The 16,519-nt window shown below is 42.2% G+C and overlaps 1 protein-coding gene and 1 non-coding gene across 2 annotated transcripts in view; both read right to left on the minus strand.

Moving 5' to 3' along the window:
- The window catches only part of DPY19L4 (dpy-19 like 4), a 63,597-nt gene extending 59,582 nt beyond the window's left edge, over positions 1-4,015 (minus strand). The window contains exon 1 of the mRNA XM_043483509.1: positions 3,860-4,015. Coding sequence (XP_043339444.1) covers positions 3,860-3,875 — 16 coding nt within the window. The 5' untranslated portion in view covers positions 3,876-4,015. The remainder of the gene's footprint in view (positions 1-3,859) is intronic.
- A 9,054-nt stretch (positions 4,016-13,069) lies between these two features.
- Positions 13,070-13,176, minus strand: LOC122451567. The gene has a single exon (XR_006272461.1). It is a non-coding gene; the product is annotated as a U6 spliceosomal RNA (small nuclear RNA).
- Positions 13,177-16,519: the final 3,343 nt, after the last annotated feature.

Genomic DNA, 16,519 nt, shown 5'->3' on the forward strand with positions numbered 1-16,519 from the left:
GGTCCCTGGTCCAGGAAGATCCCACATGCCATGAGGCAACTAAGGCCATGCACAACTACTGAAACCTGGGCATCCTAGAGCCTACGCCCCACAAGAGAAGCCACCACAATGAGAGGCCCGTGCACCACAACTAGAGAGTAGCCCTGCACCCCACAACCACAGAAAGCCCTCGCCCAGCAACGAAAAACCCACACAGTCAAAAATAAAATAAATACACAAAAAATTTTAAAAAGAATATAAGAAAAAATTTTAACCACAAGACATTTACTTAGTAGACACACATCCACGGTTAAATACGTTAATAGTATTAGATTTTTTAAAAAAAGTAATTGGGTAATTTCAGAAATCAAGTAAACAAATCTACTGAAAGTTAAAGTGTTAGTAGCTCGGTTGTACCCAATGCTTTGCGGCCTGGTGGACTACAGCCCGCCAGGCTCCTCTGTCCGTGGGATTCTCCGGGCAAGAATACTGGAGTGCTTATTTCCTTCTCCAGGGGATCTTCCTGACCCAGGGATCAAACTCAGGTCTCCTGCACTGCAGGCTGATTCTTTACTATCTGAGCAACCAGGCAAGACAAACAAAATATGTGACCAATGGGTTAAAGTGAAAAAGTGAAGTGGCTCAGTTGTATCCGACTCTTTGCAACCCCATGGACTGTAGCCTACCACGCTTCTCCGTCCATGGGATTTTCCAGGCTAGAGTACTGTTGTGGGTTGCCATAGGGCTTTTTTTATTACACAGAGTCTAAAAGTATGCATTTAAGATAACGATAACTTGGGAAGGATGAGGGTATTCACAGAAAAGCGTTCTTCACAAAAAGTTATCATTTTTCTTTTCAAAAAAATGTCTCTATACAGTGAATCACTTTACAGAGATTTTAATAGAGTGTGCACACACATGGATTTCTTTGTTTTGTTTTTTTTGCATCCATGCTGCACAGGCTGCGGGATCTTAGTTCTCTGATCAGAGATCAAACCCATGCCCCTTGCAGTGGACACTCGGAGTCCTGAGCAATGGACCTCCAAGGAATTCCATTACTATTTTCTTGATTCTAAAGTGTCATATATTTTAAGACACTATTTAATAACAGTTTTTCAAGAGGAAAAAAAAAACACTACCATATTTAATACATGCACTGATTCTAAGACATGCCAATTTCAGTGGCATTAAACTGTGGGAGCAAAAAGTACTACTTAGGAAACAGAGTAAGCTTTTTAACCAATCTTCAATCTTGTTCCTAAACTTGTTGCCTGTGACTATAAAACAAAACTGACTGGATGCAAGTTTTACCTCATTTTCTTTATGTTGATCTTTTAAGGTCATAATTGACAAACAAAGCCAGAATTTCTAGGTGGATAAGCAACAAAGACCAAAGCAGTGGATAAACCAGATTATTCATCCTGATAGGAAAGCTCTGGGATAGAATTCAAGTTTTCTTTTCGCTACCTTATAATTTTAGCATTGTAAAGAAAAACTCCAGTAAATAAAAATGATAACACAGCCACAGGAACAACCTACTATTTCAGTCTCTGGCTCTGTGATCTTCACATCATACAGTTAACAGGACTACAAATAGGCTTTCAAATGTCCATCTAGACTATACATAGCAATTCCCAAGAGAAGTGTGAATACTGCTCTACTCAAGGCTGTCACTTTCTTTGCTCTAACATTTCGTCCAGGAAATACAAATATAATACCATGACTCTCTACAGCATAAAGAGAAGATGAGATTCCCAAAGAGTATTTACTTAGAAAAAACGTGGGACAAAGCAAAGGGTCCAAGTGAAGTGAATGATAAGCTAAAAGGCAATATAGAGAACATATGGATACAAGTAAAACAGACTAGTCAAATTTTAATAGAGTGAATACAAATAACATGCATTTTGAAAAAAAGTATGGAGTGCCTAATAAACACAAAGTACTCAAAAAAATGCCTAGCATATAGACATGCTTACTATAAATATCATTACTAGATTACAATAAATAAAAATTTAATTACTAGTTGTTGCTGTGCTGAGTCATGTCTGACTCCCTGGGACCCTTTGGGCTGTAGCCCTCCAGGCTCCTCTGTCCACGGGATTTTTCAGGCAAGAATACTGGAATGGGTTGTCATATCCTCCTCCAGGGGATCTTCCCAACCCAGAGATCAAACCCCTATCTCCTGTGTCTCTTGCATTGCAGACATATTCTTTACGTGCTGAGCCATTGGGGAAGCACACCTAACATATTAGACAGCCAAATATTTCTGGAATTAAAAGTCTTGTTGAATGAAACTATAACTTAACAAAACTTCAATGCATTAATTATTCCAAGTAAGATGTATTTCACTCCTTTGGATTATCTGTTGTTCTACAAACAAAAGTCATTTTTCACTTTGTATCATGGAAGTAAATTTCACAAACTTGTATGGCTTATGAAACCATAACTGGTTCCACATCATATCTGTTTAGTTAGGTCTAACTTTAACCTCTTAAAACAATTCCTTATTAGCATGATATATAATATTAAAGACTTTTAATACTGCAGTTTCAAATTTTTTATGCTTTAAGTGCTCATGGAAACATATAAGTGAGCTTATCAACCCACCCCCAGAGATCTGCAGGTAGCTAGAAAAGTAAAAAATATAAAAAAATGTATCACATATACTGGAACCAAAGATAAAACCAAGGCAACAAACAGAAACACAGTCCTCCTTACCAACTACAAAGAGTTTAGTTTTGAAGCTGTTTTTAGGTACAGTGTCTTAAATTAGACCAGTTTTAACCCAGAAAACTTGAGGAGAAGGAGGCAAATATGAAGCAAGAGTGAGTGCAGGAACAGAGCCGCAAGTCACAGAGCAAACAATTCTTAAAATTATTTTTTTTAACTGTTTTCCACTGAATTCTTCAGACTCCCTTCTTGCATTCCTGGTTTGGCAAGGCTTCAGTCTAAACAGATCACGTTCACAACCCTCCTCAACAGGGTTAAAAAGTCATGTTTTTCAGGAGAATGAAAAGCCTAACTGCTCAATCAGGCGATACCATTATTATCTATGCCTGAAAGCACCATGCCTATTATGAACATGTGACACAAATGTTTCCTAGAACACCTCTCGCTGGCGAAGCTCCGCCTCAGCTCCCCATTTTTCTCTCACACCTATCAACTTCTGTGAATCAATACTGAGTGAGTTGTCTTGGCAGTGGCCCCGAAGACATGAAAAGCTTTCTCCAGCCCACCTTCTTTCACCCTCAAAGCACTCCGGGCTCCGGATCCCCCCCAAAGCCACTCACTCCTTCTCCCTGGGCCGTCGCCCCTTAACCCGCAAATGAAATTGGTGACCTTCTCTTCCGTTTCTGCTTCTTCGTCTCCTCCCATCCACCTCACTTAGCACTTTCATCCCAAACCCTTGCCTCTTTCAGTCCTCCGCCTCGGCGTGCGGCTCCTCTTATCCGGGGGTGACCTGGTCAGCACCCACAGACCTGTCAGGAGCGCACTCAGACTGAGGGGCACTCGGCTACAAGACTTTCACTCCGGCAGAGACACTCAGCACTCGCACCGACATCTTCTCAACCCGAGTCCGTCCCCAGCTCCGCTCACCAGCAGCTCCCGGCCCTTCCTCTCAGCCACTCCCCCCACGGCGTTCTCTCCCGCGACCCGATTTTCAACTTCAAGCTCCACTTCTGCCTCCCACTCGAGCCGGCACGACTTCAGGCCGTCCACTCCGCTCCCTCTCGATGTCTCCGCACACCTCCCGCCCCCCTCGCCGCGGTCCCGCTCCTTCCCGCCGGACAGCCGCGGCCACCCGCCGCCCCGGTCTCTCGGCCCTCATTTCCCGAGACCTCTGGCGGCCGTACGCCCGCCGGACCCCGGGGCCGGTCACCTTCTTCCTCCGCCATGGTCCCCGCGGAGGCCGGGGGGGCTCCCCTCGGAGCTCCCGCGCCGCCCGGCGTCTCCAGCCTCCGCGTAGCCGAACCCCGCGGCTCTCCTGCAGGCCCACTCCCGGGCCGCCGCGCCCCCACTTCCTGACCCGCCCACCCGGCCCCCCTCCGGTGTCGCCGCCAACCGCGTCCCCCGCCCCGGGCCGCCCTGGAACCAGAGTGCTGGGAGCGGAGGGCTGGCCGGAGTGTTTGGCGAGCGCGCCTGGGACTGCGCGGGCAGGAAGGAAGGCGGCTCAGTCAGGGGTGGCTCCGCCCACGGCTGGCGCTCCGGGCCCTCCGCCCGCCCCCCAGGAGACAAATCCCGGGGGTTCCCGCTGGGGCACTTCCCCCAATCCTCACCGGTAAAGGTGGGTGTCTGAGGGCCTTTCTGGCACTTTTGTGACTGGAATCAGGTATACCCTGGTGGCTCAGACGGTAAAGACTGCGACTGCAATGAGGGAGACCTGGGTTCGATCCCTGGGTCTGGAAGATCCCCTGGAGAAGTCCATAGAGACCCACACCAGCATTCTTGCCTGGATAATCCCATGGACATTGGAGCCTGGTAGGCTTCAGTCCATGGGGTCACAGAGAATCGCACACGACTGAGTGACTAAGGCACAGTCCAGAGAATATCCAGACCTTCCCCATTTTACAGAGAGGAAAAGGAGGTCCAGCGAGAGTAGGTCACCAGGCTAATCTGAGCCAGGGCCCCTGCATCCTCACAGTGCCTTCAGAGCGCGGCAAAAACTATTTGGGTTGTTGGCACATTGAGTTAGTAGCCCGCTTGACATTTGCAAGAAAGAAGCTTGTACTTGCAACTTGTGTCTTAACCGCCCAAAGTGGTTAAACAAATGTATCTGCATTTCATAATATTATTTTACAAACAATAATACTATGGCCAGTGCAGAGGAGAGGGTGCAGTTTAGATATTCCACAGCAATGAAACAGTTTTAACTTGTCATACCATTTGTCTTCACTTTTATTGTATCAGGCATTCTCCAAACATACCTGGATCTTTCCCCCTCAACAGTGTTGTCCTTCAGTGGTTAAGTCTTGTGTTTGTGTTCCCTTGGACTATAGCATGACAGGCTCTTCTGTCCTTCACTATCTCCTGGAGTTTACTCAGATTCATGGCCATTGAGTCAGTGATACTTTCTAACCATCTTATCCTCTGATGCAGCCCTTCTCCTTTCACCTTCAGTCTTTCCCAGAGTCAGAGTCTTACCCAGTGAGTCAGCTCTTCACATCAGGTGGCCAAACTATTGGAGCTTCAGCTTTAGCAACAGTCCTTCAAATGAATATTTCAGGTTGATTTCCTTTAGGTTTAGGTTTAAGCTCCTTGTTCTCCAAGGGATTCTCAAGAGTCTTCTCTAGCACCACAGTTCAAAACCATCAATTCTTTGGCACTCAGCCTTCTTTCCAGTCCACCTGTCACATCCGTACATGACTACGAAAAACCATAGCTTTGACTTTGTCACATATGAAAAAGATGCCTCTGCTTTTGAATACACTGTCTGGGTTTGTCATAGCTTTCCTTCCAAGGAGCAAGCATCTTTTAATTGCATGGCTGCAATCATTGTCTGCAGTGATTTTGGAGCCCAAGAAAATAAAATCTGTCACTGCTTCCACTTTTTCCCCTTCTATTTGCCATGAACTGATGGGACTGGATGCCATGATCTTAGGTTTTTGACTGTTGCGTTTTAAGTAAGCTTTTCACACTCATCAAAGAGGCTCTTTTGTTCCTCTTCACTTTCTGCCATTAGAGTGCTATTATCTGCATATCTAAGGTGGTTGAAATTTCTCCCAGCACTTGATTTCAGCTTGTGAGTCACCCAGGCTGCATTTTGCATGATGTACTCTGCATATAAGCGAGATAAGCAGGATGACAATACACAGCCTTGTCATACTCCTTTTCCCATTTTGAACCAGTCAGCTGTTCCATGTCCAATTCTAACTGTTGCTTCTTGACCTACCTACAGATTTCTCAGGAGACAGGCAGGGTAACCCAGTACTCCCATCTCTTTAAGAATTTTCCACAGTTTATTGTGATCCACTCAGTCAAAGGCTTTAGCATAGTCAATGAAAGATATCTTTCTGGAACTCCCTTGCTTTCTCTATGATCTGATGAATGCAGGCAATTTGATCTCTAGTTCCTCTGCCTCTTGAAAACTCGGCTTGTACATCTGGAAGTTCTCAGTTCACATACTGCTGAAGCCTGTGTGCTGTGCTAAGTCGCTTCAGTGGTCTCTGAATCTTTGCGACCCCATGAACTGAGACCCATCGAGCTCCTCTGTCCATGGGATTTCCCAGGCAAGCATACTGGAGTGGGTTGTCCTTTCCTTCTCCAGGGGATCTTCCCCCACCTAGGGATCAAACTTGCATCCCTTGCAACTCTGGGATTGGCAGATGGTTTCTTTACCACTAGCACCACCTAGCTTGAAGGATTTTGAGCATCACATTGCTAGCATGTGAAATGAGTGCAATTGTATGGTAATTTGAACATACTTTGGCATTGCCCTTCTTTGGGATTGAAATGAAAGCTGACATTTTCCAATCCTGTGATCACTGCTGAGTTTTCCAAATTTCCTGACATATTAAGAGCAGCACTTTAAGCGCATCATCCTTTAGAATTTTAAATAGCTCAGCTGGAATTCCTTGGCCCCCACTAGCTTTGTAGTAAGGCTTCCTAAGGCCTACTTGACTTCGCACTCCAGGATGTCTGGTTCTAGGTGAGTGACCACACTATTGTGGTTATCCATGTCTTACCACTTTGCATTCATGCATTTCAACAGTAGGAAGAAGTACATTTAGGAACTGATAAAATGCCCATTATAGAATGAGAGAAAAAAAGCACAGGAACTCACTGAAGTCACGGGGTAATGATGGTCGTCCCATTTTTAGCAGACAGCAAGAGTCTCCTTCCTAATAACACCTATATTAAGTCAGTACATTTGGGGAGAAGCTATCAGCTTTCAGTGCTATGCAAGAACAGTTCCAGGAACTCTTTTTATGCCTTTGGTCACCTGTAAATATTTTTTGCCTGACAAGTAACATTGGAAAAGGAGTTAGAAACATGGGTGGAAGACGCTAGTTGCCCAAAAAAGGCCTGAGTCAAAACTAAGAACAAAACTGTTGGTCATTGGAAACTGCAAGAGCCCATGTACACAAGCAGCAGATTTCAGTGCCCAGCTTATCAGATGAGAAGCAAGCAGAGCTCCAGCTCATGAGGACCACTGTTTTCCATGTCAAGGGTCTTGAGGTGATGACCATTCCTCAATTCCTACATGCTCTACACAGAAGTAGAAAAAGAGAAAAAATATTGATTCTTGAAATCAAATGGGAATATGAAAGGAGAGATACTTTTTCAATCTTTAGATACAAATCAGTGGAATTGTGATTGTGTTCCCTAAGAGGAGCATTCTTCCCTTGAACCCGAAAACTTCCCATAAGACTGAGAATTAATCATTTCATCCCTGAACCAGTGTAATTTTCCTATGAGAAAAATAAGACATTTTTTATTCCAAATATCAACTTCATCCAAAAAGACGTACCCCCTAACTGCTCAGGATGTCGCCATTCACCTGGCAGTATAGCTGAGCTTTCATTAGGTCACTCCATAACTCGATAAGACCAGGTGATTCCAGATGGTACTACACACAACCAGGCACACACGTGGTCCTAATATGTGTGATAATCAGAATGATAACTTCTGATCCTGACTTCATTGACCATTTTATGACTACAGACCATGGACTGCTAGTTTCCCATCCAGAATGTGAAGGGCCATTTCATTAACCTTTGCCTCATCTTGACCACAGAGAAGGCAATGGCAACCCACTCCAGTACTTTTGCCTGGAAAATCTCATGGACAGAGGAGCCTGGTAGGCTGCAGTCCATGGAGTCGCTAAGAGTCAGACACAACTGAGCGACTTCACTTTCACTTTTCACTTTCATGCATTGGAGAAGGAAATGGCAACCCACTCCAGTGTTCTTGCCTGGAGAATCCCAGGGACGGGGGAGCCTGGTGGGCTGCCGGCTATGGGGCCGCACAGGGTCGGACACAACTGAAGCGACTTAGCAGCAGCAGCAGCATCTTGACCAATCCTAAACACTTCAGATTTTCTCAAATGGTCTTTTATTTACAGTCTCCACTCAAAGAACAGTATGATTTGCTACCTCCTCTAGAAGTTTGGCTTCCCCGGTGGCTCAGTTGGTAAAGAATCTGCCTGCAATGCAAGAGACCCTGGTTCCATCTCTGGGTCGGGAAGATCGCCTGGAGAAGGAAATGGCAACCCACTCCAGTATTCTTGCCTGGGAAATCCCATGAACAGAGGAGCCAGGCAGGATACAGTCCATGGGGTTGCAAGAGTTGGATACGATTTAGAGACTAAACCACCACCTAGAAGTTTAAGGACCCTTTTCATATGCAATGGATATTTTTAGGGATTGATGTGAAATGCTTTGTTTAAGAACTTAAGTCTTTTAAGAAAAGGTAGATTAGAAGGGTATTGTAGTAACTGGGTTAAAAATAAAGACTTGAAATAAGGCAATGGAAATAAAAGTGTTCAAAGAGAATGGATTCAAAAGATGCTGGAGGTAAAATCTACAGGGCCTAGTGACAAATTGGATGTGATAAATGATGAGTTGAGAATGACTCTTAAGGTTTCTATCTTAAAATTGATCATGTGCCTTCTGTGTGCCAAGTACTGTTTGTTACCAGGATATGAGACAAATACAAAACAAAAGCCCCTGAAGACTTACCTACTTGAAACCAAAAAAATATAAGTAAAGTCTATTTTAAAAGATACTCTTCTAAAAAAAAAAAAAAAAAGATACTCTTCTATCCAGTTCTCCGTCTTAGCATATAGAATAATTAGTGTGAAATCTTTGCATTAGTTCAGCTTTTCTTCTATTAAAGATATGGAGCTCTTTCTCACCCTTATTACGTCATAAATTTGTAATTACCCATTAAGTAACATACTTAAGTTATTCTCAATACCATCTCCTGTGTGAAGTCTGAACCAGGTATGATCAATTAGTCCTTGAAAACACATAACACATGTGTATTATATTTAAATTTTTTTTTTTTTTTTTAGTTCTACCACTTTATTGCTACCAACCCATCTCCCTCCAACCTCATGCACACATGCTCAGTCATGTGATCCCATGGACTCCTCTGTCCATGGACTTTTCCAGGCAAGAATACTGGAGTGGGTTGCCATTTCCTTCTCCATATTTAAATATTTTTAAATTGAACATAGGACATTTGAACACAGACAATTGAACTCAAGGACATTTTCTAACGTATAGTTTTTTCCTCCAGTTAAAACTCCTCTAGGAAGAGACTTTTATTTAACCAAATTAGTCACAGGAAAGCAATAATTCATTAAACACATTTTTTTCATTCATTAATAAAAAAAAATTAGTGGTACTAAATGGCTTATTATTAAGATTTTCCCAGGCAAAGGTTCTATTTTAGTAGACCAAGATTTCATCCTCTCTTCTTTCAGGTAAGTAAGTAAGAAAATATTTGTGAAATTTAGTTAAATTGAATATTAGAATTGCCAGATAATATAGGACACTTTAGTATAATATGCTCCATGCAATATTTGGGCCAGCTTAAGCTAAAAATTACTTGTTGTTTATTTGAAATTTCCATTAATTAAGTATCCTGCTTTTAGTTTGGTTTGGCCTTTCGTTCCTTTGTCGAACCTATTTATGGATTGAGACTGCCCCATTAGGAGCTCCCTAGCATTGGTTACTCTCCGGCATTCTGGACCCATGTAAATAACAGATTAAATTCTTTCTCATGATAGAGGGAAGGCAGTTAGATAGCAGGTGGGTTCTGAGTACCTCGATTATTGATTCAGAAAAGAACCTGCCATTCCTCAAGCCCTGAAACATGAAACTGCTGATGCTGTCATCCCACCCTGAAAATGCTCCCAGCTAGACCTTGGATAGGCTTGGTGCCTCCTAGAGCTACCATCGATCTACTTCTCAGCCAGCCAATCAGTGCAGATGACTGGTCGGGTGTATCTAGACCAGCTGTGTGGAGGAATAGTCACACTTCCAAAGTACAGATATATCTTAAAGCCAAAAGCATACAGTGATTGTAGGGGGAAAAGTTTTCCCAGCAAAATTACGATGTATCACCATAACAATTTAAGTGTAACAGGGTAATTGCCATGGTATTTTTTTCTTAATACAGTAAAAGAAAAAACAACAACAAAGACAAGAAAAAATCTGTTCACCAATTATGACTTGATTTAAACATAGATAAATTTTAAAAATCTTATTATAATTCTGCATAAGCACTCTGGTTGAGAATAGGACCCTGAAAAGTCACTGTGAGTCCTGGAGATGGCAGAAGCATCCAAAATCATGTTTGGGTGAATTTCATACCAAACTTTCTCTTTGGATGTGTACATCAATGTGAAAGGTGACTCTGACTTTACACTTTAGTGTAAAAAGCATACTGTTAATAACTAGGTAATACTAACATTTTAAATGGTGCTAAAGAAAAATGATTTTTTACTTTTAACATTTACATTTATAGACAACTTTAAAGGAAAACTGCATAAAGCACGTTCCTTTTCACCTACATGAATGAACATACACACTTATTCATTCAACAGATACTTAGAGTTTATATCCCAAGTGCTGCCTAGTCACTAAGGATTCAGTGGGGAAGAAGATACACTTTACCTTGATTGAAGTTACAATCTGGGGAGCAGATTATAGGGAGATTTACAGAGTCTAGTGAGTCAGGAAAGGCCTTCCTTAGGAAGGGTAAGAATTCTGCATAGCAGTTAGTCAGTGAAGAGAAAGATAACAGAAAAAAACAGTGCATCACTCCTGTGACAAACAGGAAAAAAGACAACAAATGTAGAGCATGAGGATAAGGGTGCCTTGAATAAAACTCAAGAGGTAGGCAGAAGTCAGCTCACCCAATAGCATGCAGTAATACGTTTGGGTATCTTAAACAGCAAATGGAAACCTTTAGTAGAAAACATGTTAAGAACACATTATCACTTTGTTGTGTTTTTATCACACACCCACACAAAAAGAGGGTGGGAGGAAATATTTGGAGGTAATAGATACTTGTGGCATTGATTGTGGTGATGGTTTCACTAATATGCTTACCGAGTATGCTATTAAGTTGCTCAGTCTTGTCTGACTCTGCGACCACATGGGCTGCAGCACGCCAGGTATCCCTGTCCTTCACCATCTCTCGGAGCTTGCTCAAACTCATGTCCATCCAACCATCTTGTCCTCTGTTGACCCCTTCTCCTCCTGCCCTCAATCTTTCCCAGCATCAGGATCTTTTCCAATGAGATGGCTCTTCGCATCAGATGGCCAAAGTATTGGAGTTTCAGCTTCAGGATCAATCTTCCAATGAATATTCAGGGTTGACTTCCTTTAGGACTCACTGCTTTGATCTCCTTGTAGTCCACGGGACCCTCAAGAGTTTTCTCCAACACCACAGCACAAAAGCATCAATTCTTCAGCGCTAAGCCTTCTTTATGGTCCAGCTCTCACATTCATACATGACCACTGGAAAAACCATAGCTCTGACTATACAGACCTTTGTCGGCAAAGTGATGTTTCTGCTTTTAAATACACTGTCTAGGTTTGTCATAGCTTTTCTTCCAAGGAGCAAGCATCTTTTAATTTCATGGCTGCAGTCACCATCTGCAGTGATTTTGGAGACCAAGAAAATAAAGTCTGTCACTGTTTCCATTGTTCCCCCATCTCTTTGCCATGAAGTGATGGGACTGGATGCCATGATCTTAGTTTTTTGAATGTTGAGTTTTAAGCCAAAATTTTCACTCTCCTTTCACTTTCATCAAGAGGCTCTTTAGTTCCTCTTCACTTTCTGCCATAAGGGTGGTGTCATCTGCATATCTGAGATTATTGATATTTCTCCCGGCAATCTTGATTCCAGCTTGTGCTTCATCCAGTCTGGCATTTCTCATGATATACTCTGCATTTAAGTTAAATAAGCTGGTTAACAATATTCAGCTTTGACACACTCCTTTCCCAATTTTTAACCAGTCCATTGTTCCATGTCTGGTTCTAACTGTTGCTTCTTGACCTGCATATAGGTTACTCAGGAGGCAGGTGAGGTACTCTGGTATTCCCATCTCTTTAAGAATTTTCCACAGTTTGTAGTGATCTACACAGTCAAAGGCTTTGGCATAGTCAATAAAGCAGAAGCAGATGTTTTTCTGGAACTCCCTTGCTTTTTCTATGATCCAGCTCACCAAGTTTCATATATTAAGTACAGTCTTTATATCTCAATAATACTTCAATGAAGTGGTTTCAAAACATGTAATCAGGGACTTCCCAGGTGGTCAAGTGGCTAAGACTCCGCACTCCCAATGCCCAGGGCCAGGGTTTGATCCCTGGTTAGGGAACTAGATACTACAACTATGAGTTCATATGCTGAAGTTAAGGATTCTGCATGCTACAACTAAAGATCAGTGCAGCCAAATAAATAAATAAACATTTTTATTTTAAAATGTAATAATTTGAAATATTATTCTTATAAAAAAGCATTCTGGCAATAGAGGAAAGCAGAATTTGATGCATGGATTCAATACTGAGGCAAAGAACTGGTGAAAGATACTGATGATGAGGTTGGTGAGGTGAGGAAGTTACAAATGGCTTTCTTAACTTTAATACCTGTACTATGTGGTGCTGGTTCCTGAAGTAGAGAAAACATGAGTAGCAGGTTTTCAGACCTGCTAACATAGAAAGATATGTTTGCTTTTAGCATGTTGTGTTTGAAATGCCCAGAGAGATGTTTAAATGGAAATAAATGTCCATTGAATTGTTGGGTTTAGAAGCTGGTAGCTCCAAAGAAGAATGCAGAAGTAAGTTAGTAAATTTGCCCAGAAAATTGATAGAGAAAGTGGCTAAGGCAGAAACCATGAGAAACACCATCAGGGAAGGAAGCATGAATCTCTCTCACTTCCTGTCTCTCTCTGTCACACACACACACACACACACACACACACACACACACACACAGAGGCTGAGAACGGAAGGATGATTCTCTCTGTCACACACACACACACACACACACACACACACACACACACACACACGCTGAAAACCATCCAGAAGAACATGAGAATTCCACATTGATTTTTTTTTTCTTTCTTTTTTTTAAAAATATGGAACGCTTCACGAATTTGCGTGTCATCCTTGCGCAGGGGCCATGCTAATCTTCTCTGTATCGTTCCAATTTTAGTATATGTGCTGCCGAAGCAAGCACTCCACATTGATTTTTTTTTTTTTCCCACATTGATTTTTAAAAATATGTTTCTAGTGTTTAACTCCACTATCATATTGGTTTCATATGGGTTAAAAAGCACTGGCTCAGATTTGAGTGTGTAATCAGCAGCTTCGTTACTCATTTATCAACACTGCCTTTTAGCACAGCAATAGTATGTAGCTGCTGAATAATTCAGCAGCTGAACTGATGGCACATTGGTAATAACGTGAAAAGGCAGGCCAAAGGAACATTTTGAAGCCCAACTCTACGACTCTGTAATGATGGACTGTATTTGTGCAATGCTAAGAAAAGAGCCAGAACTGCTAAGAAGCAGTTATGAGAGCACTAATCACATCAACTAGACTCCAAATCTTTATCTTCTAGATCCTTTCCTGTACTTTCTGTGCAGCCATGACAGATATTACTTAACCTACACTTAATTTCCTGGTCAATAAAAATAATAATAGTGTTGCGTGCATGCTAAATTGCTTCAACAGTGTCTGGTTCTTTGCGACCCCATGGACTGTAGCCTGCCAGTCTCCTCTGTCCATGGGATTCTTCAGGTGGGAATACTGGAGTGGGTTGCCATGCCCTCCTGCAGGGGATCTTCCTGACCAAGGGATAAAACCTGAGTCTCTCATGTCTCCTGCATTGGCAGGCGGTTCTTTACCACCCAGAGCCACCTGATAGGTTGTTGGGAAGATTCATTTAACCTACACATTGCTTTTTATTGTGGACCATACATATTCTCAGTGCTTTTTTGGTTGTATACTCTTCCAAAGTAATGATTATCAGCATGGTTTTGGCTTGCAATATCCCTCCACTTTCCACATATAGTAACTGAGGGGAAGTACACAGAAATATGGACATTTCCCTTTAATTTATTTAAGTTAGGAGCAAGTCATTTGTTTTTGAACCTTTGATCCCTTAGGATCTTGGCCTCAAAACTCAAAGAAGGCAGCAAAAATGTAGAAAAACAGTTTCTCCCTATAGTTCTCATTCAGAGCTCTCTTATTCCTGAATCCCATCCTGGTGGACTGCCAGTCCTCAGTTTACACCGTCTCCTGTCTAGTCTGTCTCATACTGGCACATGGGATAGGGAATGGATTACAAAGCACAATTGCAGAAATTCAGAAACCGAGTTATTTCCACCAGCTCAGTCCTGTTTAGCCTTTGCCTCTTCTCACTAAGAAGCTTTCCAGGTAGTACAGTGGTAAAGAATCTGTCTGCCAAGGCAGGAGATGCAAGAGACGGGTTCTATCCCTGGGGCAGAAATGGCAACCTGCTCCAGTATTCTTGCCTGGAAAATTCCCTGGACAGAGGAGCCTTTGAGCTACCATTCATGGGGTCACAAAGGGTCAGACATGACTTGAGCACACACACTTTTCATTAAAACACTTCCTACCATGGCCCAGTTTTATACTTGGAGCTCCATTTTCATCTTGGTCCAAGCATTTGCTTCAAAAGAATACAACAGGGAGAAAAGTGGAAAGAAATATGGATAATCTATACAATCTGGAAAAGGTCAGTTTTCACTCCAATTCCAAAGAAAGGCAATGCTAAAGAATATTCAAATTGCTGAACAGTTGCACTCATTTCACATGCCAGCAAGATTATGCTCAAATTCCTTCAAGCTAGGCTTCAGCAGCATGTGAACTGAGAACTTCCAGATACATAAGCTGGATTTAGAAAAGGCAGAAGAACCGAAGTCAAATTGCCAACATACAGTGGATCATGGAAAAGGAAAGGAATTCAAAAAAATCATCTATTTCTGCTTTATGGACTATACTAAAGCCTTTGGCTGTGCAGATCACAACAAACTGTGGAATATTCTTAATGAGATGGGAATACCAGACCACATTACCTGCTTCCTGAGAAACCTGTATACAGGATGAGAAGCAACAGTTAGAACTGGACATGGACCAACAGACTGGTTCAAAACTGGGAGAGGATACTTCAAGGATGTATATTGTCACCCTGCTTATTTAACTTACATGCAGAGAACATAATGAAAAATGCTGGGCTGGATGAATCACAAGCTGGAATCAAAATTGCTAGGAGAAATATCAACAACCTCAGCTATGCAGATGATGCCACTTTAATGGCAGAAGGTGAAGAGGAACTAAAGAGATTCTTGATGAAGGTGAAAGAGGAGAGTGAAAAAGCTGGCTTAAAACTCAACATTCAAAAAACTAAGATCATGGCATCCAATGCCATCACTTCATTGCAAACAGATGGGGAAAATGTGGAAACCGTGTCAGATTTCATTTTGGGCTCCAAAGTCAATGTGGATGGTGACTGCAGCCATGCAATTAAAAGACACTTGCTCCTTGGAAGAATAGCTATGACAAACCTAGACAGTATTAAAAAGCAGAGATCACTTTGCCGACAAAGGTTTGTATGGTCAAAGCTATGGTTTTTTCAATAGTCATGTATGGATGTGAGAGTTGGACCATAAAGCTGTGTGCCAAAGAACTGATACTTTCAATCTGTGGTGCTGGAGCAGACTCTTGAGAGTCCCTTGGACAGCAAGATCAAATCAGTCAATCCTAAAGGAAATCAACCCTGAATATTCATTGGAAGGACTGATGCTGAAGCTCCAATTCTTTGACCACCTTATACGAAGAGCTGACACATTAGAAAAAACCCTGACACTGGGAAAGATTGAGGGAAAGAGAAGGAAGCCACAGAGATGAGATGGTTGAATGGCCTCACTGACTCATAGACATGAGTCTGAACAAACTCAGGGAGGTAATGAAGGTCAGAGAAGCCTGGCATGCTGCAGTTCATGGGGTCACAGAGTTGGACACGACGTAGTGACTGAACAACAATATAACTACATATAATCCTATATGTAATAGATTTTACAACTGATGATATAATCCACCTATAGGAAAGACTGGTTTTGAGTTTGTAATAGTTGAAGCTGGATAGAGGCTTGGTAGCCATTATTCTATTTTTGTAGATGTTAAAATCATTTTCCCCAAAGAGCTGGGGGAAGCAGAGAGAGGAAGAGAAATTATGTAACCAACTATAAACCTAAGAGATGGACTTTAAGATTTTTTTTTATATATTCTCCGGTCCTCTCTATTCTCAACACTTTCCCCACCGGCCTTTCTTAATCTCATACCATCGTGACTGCCTATGTTCTTTTTCTGCTTTAGGAGCAACTGAATGAGGTACTATTTCAAGGAGGCAAATAGCTAACTCCTTAGTGCAGGCAACCCGTTTTTCTTTAAGGCAAGGAATAGCTTGGACATTAAATGCCTACCAGAGACATAAAGGTACAGGAACCTGGAGCAGAACCTTAGGTTGCCCAGAGGGCTCTGCTCCCTCCTCACAG

Source organism: Cervus canadensis, chromosome 12 (genome assembly GCF_019320065.1).
Source record: "Cervus canadensis isolate Bull #8, Minnesota chromosome 12, ASM1932006v1, whole genome shotgun sequence".
In the NCBI taxonomy this organism is placed as follows: domain Eukaryota; kingdom Metazoa; phylum Chordata; class Mammalia; order Artiodactyla; family Cervidae; genus Cervus; species Cervus canadensis.